This window comes from Struthio camelus, chromosome 1 (genome assembly GCF_040807025.1).
Source record: "Struthio camelus isolate bStrCam1 chromosome 1, bStrCam1.hap1, whole genome shotgun sequence".
Classification (NCBI taxonomy): domain Eukaryota; kingdom Metazoa; phylum Chordata; class Aves; order Struthioniformes; family Struthionidae; genus Struthio; species Struthio camelus.
In genome coordinates this window covers 89,327,995-89,334,292 of record NC_090942.1, presented here as the reverse complement: position 1 = coordinate 89,334,292, position 6,298 = coordinate 89,327,995, and the positions used below count along the sequence as shown (strand labels likewise).

General features: G+C 52.2%; 1 protein-coding gene across 1 annotated transcript; it reads right to left on the bottom strand.

The window, feature by feature from the left end:
- Nucleotides 1–3,348: 3,348 nt before the first annotated feature.
- Nucleotides 3,349–5,390, bottom strand: LOC138068468 (uncharacterized). The gene has a single exon (XM_068956019.1). It carries the CDS (start codon nt 4,973–4,975, stop codon nt 3,893–3,895), a length of 1,083 nt encoding a protein of 360 aa, XP_068812120.1. The 5' UTR covers nt 4,976–5,390; the 3' UTR covers nt 3,349–3,892.
- Nucleotides 5,391–6,298: the final 908 nt, after the last annotated feature.

Genomic DNA, 6,298 nt, shown 5'->3' with positions numbered 1-6,298 from the left:
GGGAAAATATCACTTGGGCATTCTGAGGCTGAATTTCCAATTTTCTTTCATGCTCCATAGTGAAATTCAGTATTCTGGGACTAGAGGGTCTTCAAGAGCAAAAATCATCAAGAATAGTGAGTTTAAAGACAGGGAAAGGAAGCACTGAAAGTTTGATTCTAAGAGCACTTTATGGTAAGTCCAGGCAACCCCTAAAGGAGAGGTCCCTCATTCCTACAGCACCTGTAGCATGTTTGTGCTTGCTTTGTTTTGCCTGCTGTGACATTCACGTAGACATGTGTGAGACATATCAGGGAATGGATCCAGCAGAAAGCTACATTAAGGTAAAAAGCTTAGTTTTTGGCCAGCTCATTCTCTGTTCTGCCTCTCTGAACTGCCATGCAAGTGCTAACGACAGCACAAAGGAGAGGTTAGGAGTACAAGTCAGACTGCTGAGTGTGTGGTGATTTCTGACTTGAGAATGGACTTTTGTGGTTAGAAATTCAGAAAACTACAGAATGAAAACAATAGTTTCGTATGTATTTCCATGGAATACTCTCCAGTCACTAAAATTAAATTTTCAAATCTCTGACCTGAAGACAGGCTATTAGTATGCTATATGATCATGCAGACGAGGATAACTGAGGTCCCTGAAAGCTGAATTGTTTTTTTTGACAGCGTATTTAATTTCTTGAGTATCCTAACCAGGTGCTTCTCAGATGCAAATCTTGCTGTGCATGAATTTTGAGCCTAACAAAAATCATAGCGGCAAGCATGATCACTTCGTAGCAGCAGCAGCTGAGGTGAAAGAACAGGCCTGTCTCAAAGTCTGAGTTTTAGTTCAGGTGTTCTCCCAAAAGTGATTTTTTCAATTATCAACTGTAATTATCAATAGATATGTGTTGCCTATCACAGTGATGCCTGGGTAGAATGTGCACATACCTATATATATATGTATGTATGCCCAACACTGGACTGTGCATACCAAGGGATGACTGGGGATTAATTCAGAAAGCAATACATGTGCATACACAGATACACGCAGACACACACAGAGCAATCTGTTTGCATGCGTGCATACATATATATAGGTATATGCACATTATTATCACTAAGCAAATGAAAATATGGAATATGTGGATGTTTTCTCCTTTGATTTTACTGGTAATTTTGTTCTGGCCCTTGATATGGAAGATTCCACTATTTTCAGAACTTCATTTAAGCAGTTTATTTTCTGATGAAAAGAGTCTCCTCTGTCACTTTCCCCTGTATGCCTTCCCTGCGTCCTAGAATTTCCATTTTAGACATTTTCCAGAGCTTTCCTCTACTGAGAATCTAGCATCTGATAAATCCAACTTAGCAGTTGCCAAATCAAGTACCCTAATGGAGGCGACATTCCTGCAGGTCCATGTCCCCAGCTACAGCCAAGTAGTGAGGTTGAGCATACGTTTTCCAGTTCGCACACATGCATGCATACATATACATATACATGGCTGGCCACACAGTTCAGCACACACTGATGCACACTCTTGCTTGGTCTTCTTGCTTCAGAGTCTCCTTCAGACATAGGCAGTTTGCTTCTCAAAAGGCTCTTGAGCCCCTGGTCTGAGCTGATGCTTCCCCAGGGTGCTCCCACTTGCACTCTCCTTGCATTCTCCTTGTTGGAACACCCAGTGTCAGAGTACTACTAATATGTCTTAAAAGCATATGCCTTAAAGGACCTGACCAGCCTCACCACCCCCTGCCCACAGGCCCAGGAGCCCCATTTCAGCACTGCCCAAGGTCTTCAGTCCTTGCCTGAGCTACACCATAGGAGTGCTGGCCTCCATCTCAGCTACATCCATGCCTGTGCCTGGCCAAGGGCCCAGCTGATCTGGACCTGACCTGCAGACTGTCTTTCCTGACAGATAGTCCTATCTCATTGCCACGGACCTGCCCACCAATTACATGGGCTGTGCCTGACCCTGGTTACCCTCACTGGAACAGACATGACAGCTCTGCTCATTTTGTTCCATTACTGTGGGACTGAGCCCAACTGGCTATGTTATCACACTCGGCCTTTCGGGAGTAGCCAATCCTTGCTGCTCCCAGACCCCCACAGGGTAATGGCTGCCAGGGGCTGCCTGTAGAAATCCCCTGGTTGCATCAACATAACTGGAGAGCAGTGCAATCCCTGTCAGCTCTGGTACCTGTCCTGGAGCTGATGGGAAAGAAACCCCTAAGGACACTGGAAAGGAATCTCAAAGGAAGGGAGGAACTGGGTATCACAAATGTGCCACTCTAATCTTAAAGGGAAGGCATTAAAGACAACCATAGAACAAGTACTGGCTGAGCACAGTGAAGCTAGTGAGAGCTTCGTTGTTGCATTTCAGAGGGTATATGCTTTTATAGATGCTCAAAGAAGGGAGGCTGTTGGGAGACTTTCATTCCAAATGCACAGAAAGGCCAGTGGCAAAATCTATGGTTTTCTGTAAGACTGCAGAAGAAAGCCTGGAAGCAATGCTGGGTTTGCTTTTAACTACATTTACAGGATGGGACGTGGTAATAACTTCCCTTTTTGGTTCCTGCAGATATCCTCCTAGGGTGAGCAATCAGTGAGGGGGAAAAAACAAAACAAAACAAAACAATGGCAACGACAAGAGCTTCAGGTGCATCTTCCCCTCCTCTTCCAGCTAAACTGTGCACATAAACAAAACATGGCTATGAAACTTCTCTGAGATGTGCCAGTAAGTTTTCCATTTACACTTCACTTCACAACATGGTAGTTTGCACACTTGATCCACACCAGAGGACTCAGAGGATTCCCTCACTCACTCACGCACCATTCAGACTCCTGTCCTGGCCACACTGCCCTCAGATCGCTTCTGCAGATGTGTGGCCTATGGATTCAAAACTTACCCCAAGCGGGTGAGTATCGTAAAGAAAAGCAGTAATTTGCTGCCCTTGGAAACCTTTCCAGCCATGACTATGGTCGGCTACATCACACACTTTGGCAAAGCAGCCACAAAGATGGGAGAATTGATGAAAAGCTCCTCGAGATGCCTAATTTCAAGTGATCCCCTACAGACCCCATGGGCAGGTGGCCAGGACCCCAAGGCATTCACCCAGCTGGAAAGAGAAGAGGGGGAGAGGGGAGCAAACCTGCCGGCTGGCAGCACAGCCTCTAGGAAACCAAGACAGCTTGGCTGGCTTCCATGACGGGCCTCCAGCCTTCAGCCCTGCTCCAACCCTTGCTCCAAACCCTGGGTACGGGCAGGTGCCCTGCAGGGAGAAGACAGGCTGAGGAGCCTGCCCACAGGGAGACGTTGCTCGATCCTCGGAGCAGTGCCGCCTCCGTGTGCAGCAAACGGTAGCCATGGGGGTCGGCAGCCCCTTTCGCCACAGGGCTCAGGGGAGTCATCTGCAGAAGAAGACAAATGCCAGCTATGGCTCTGATGCTCAGCTCTGCACGTGACCTGCTAGGCAATGGTTGACTAAGAGGGTGCAAAGAGAGCCAGCTTGGATGTGTGGGAGTTCCTCTGAGCAGAAGCTTCCCTGAGAGAAGCCTGCCCCCAAGTGCCCTCCAAAATGATCCCAGGGACAGGTGGCCAGCCCCGCCAGGCGTTCACCCAGCTGCAAAGAGAAGAGGTGGAGCAGGGGGCAAGGCTGCTGAGCAGAAACGCCTTGGCCTTTCCCAGAGCTGCCCTGTGTCATCAGGAGCGCCTCCCGGCCCACCCCCGAGGGAACGATGCACAGTGCCTGTGCGACCAGTGTGTCACGAGGGCAAGGGCCATGCCCCAGGCACAAGACGCCATTTCACATGCTTTTATCAGACTCTCAGGCCACAGCACGCGATTCAGCAAGAGTGATTCAACAAAGAGGGCAGTCCTTGCCTTTCCTTGGGAGGGGTGGGGCAAGAGCTGCTGCTCTCTTCTCACTTGCTGCTGGCAGGGGCACAGGCAGCCGCAGCCACAGCCGCAGCCTGTTGCCCGAGCCACCTCTTCTCACTCTTCCTCTTCTTCTTCTTATTCAGAGGTGAGGCCACTGGCTGGCTGTGGGGAACAGCACTCCCCTGGCGCCTGGGCGCACCTCTCAGGAGCTGCTTGAGCTCAGGGCTGCTTTGCGCAGCCAGCTGCAAGTGCCGTGGAGAAATGCGCTGCTTCTTGCTCTCCTTGGAAATCTTCCCAGCCACCTCCACGGTGTGCTGCGCCACGCACTGCAGTGCGGCTGCCAGATAGATGGGGGCTGCGGCTCCAATGCGCTTGGCAAAGCGGCCTCTGCGCAGCAGCCTGTCTATGCGGCTCACAGGGAAGAGCAGCCCAGCCCGGGAGGAGCGGCTCACTTTGCTCTTTGCTTCGCTGCCTTCAGAAGGGCCCCCAGCACAGGCCGCTGCAGGCTCCCCCTCCCGCTCAGGCACTGGGCACACCTCCTCTGCTCTGGACATCCTGCCCGCAGCTGGCTGCTGCCCGTCTCCTTGCGCTGCAGAGGCCCGTCTTCCCGTGCCCTCCCTGCCTTGCCTGCCTGGCCTCGCTTTCCTTGCTGGGGCTCGCTGCTGCTCTCCGTCTCCGCTCTCAGCTTGCCTCTGCCCTTCTTTGCCAGCCTGGCCAGGCCTTGGCTGTGGCGGGGCAGTTCCAGGTGCTCTGGCCAGGCTCCAGCCCGCTTTTTTGGCTAAGCGCCCTCTGAAGAAGCAGCCAGGCCTCTGCCCTGTGCTGGGGGCGCTCGGAGCCTTTGCTCCTCTGTGCAGTGGGAGCCACAGGGCTCTCCTGGACCAATAGGAAAGCACCTCCTTTGTGACCCGAAACGGGGGCACGGCGACATCACCTCCCCCCTTGTGACATCGTCCTCGCTGGCTCCGCCCTTGGCGGGCCAGCTCAGTGAACACCTCCGCTCCGCACGCAGTGCAGCACAGCAGCACCTCTCCAGCTGTTTCCAGCAGCCACAGGGAGGCTTTCCCAAGCGCGTGGGGCAGGGAGTTCTTTGGGCTGGGCGCTACCGGGCCCAGCGCTCTCGTCTGCATGGAGCTGCCCTGGCAAGAGCTCTCAGGTCAGCCCGTGGCTCTTCCCTCCAGCCAAAGTCCACATTTCCCTCCTTGGGCACCAGAGCTCCTTCCCCTTCCCCTTTCCCTCCTTCTTCCCCCTTTCCCCGTCCGTTGCCCGTGCCCTTCCCCTTCCGCTTTTCTTTTCCTTTCCCATTCCTTGCCCCTTCCTCTTCCCCTTCCCTTCCTCGCTCCTTTCCCGTTGGGCAGGGCCAGGCGGAAAGTGACCTGGGGGAGGAATCCCACACCAGCCCCAATGCCTCCTCTGGCTAACTGAGAATCAGCTCTCTCGGACCCCGCAGTGTCCTTTGTCCCACTCGCCGAGATCAGGAGCAACTCCACCCCAGTACCTCCAGCCGCACCCCCGCTTGGAAGCCAGCTCCAACACCGGCCGTGCCAGGTTTGTGCCCGTGATGGGTACAGCTGGGCCATGCTGCCATGCGGCCCAGGAGAAAGGTGGCAAGTGTGCTTTGGCTGCATCTGGAACCTCAGGGCTCTCAGAGCCCTCGACAGAAGTGGCTCAGTGAAAAACACTGGCCCTCAGGCTCTGCATGCGCAGTCAGCCGTGGGAAGGGGGGCGCTGCAGGGATGAGCCTAGTGTTTTCTTCCCTCCCCACCCCGGGGGGAGTGGAATGTCTTCTCCTCGCCTGATCTTTTTCCTCTGCCTTCAGGATCTTCAAAGTGGCCACAGAAAAGCCATTCAAAGTGAATCCCAGCTCTCCTCTTTTCCATGTCCTTTTAAATCGTATGCTGTTTGCTCTCACGCTCCAGGTTTCGGGGTGAGTTTTGTAAGCGTGCTTCGGAGCCCAATGGGATGCAATGGCACTGCTTGTCAGAGAAGAGTCACTGCTGGAGTTGCTTTTCTTCCTTCAAGTTTCTCTCTAGCATAGGTACCAATGCTTTAATTCACACTGCTTAGTGTAGGAGCAGTATTGCACGGATCCAGTGCTTTTCCTTTTGTGGTCTTCTGAGAATAATTTCTTTGCTGTAGTCATAGTATTTTGGAACTACTCTCTGCTAGAGAGTCTCCTGGAAAGACTGCAGTATATTTGGAGCTCCATATGCAAGATCCTTTCAGAAACAGTTTTTTTCAGATGCCTGTCCCATTAGCAGGAACGCCCTCATTCTCATACTTGCCTACTGATATCAGCAGTGCATTCTTGTTCCTTTCCGGTCTCGCCTGAGGTCTTAACATTGATGTCATGTGATTTTTAATGCCTTGGTCTCTGTAAACGGACACAGATGCAAATTAACATCTACGAAGGCTATATAATGGCATTTCTCATTACAGGAGTTCTAAGAATT

What these genes read in the sequence shown, in the direction of transcription:
- LOC138068468 (XM_068956019.1), bottom strand. Translation starts at nt 4,975, where the DNA reads ATGCAGACGAGAGCGCTGGGCCCGGTAGCGCCCAGCCCAAAGAACTCC.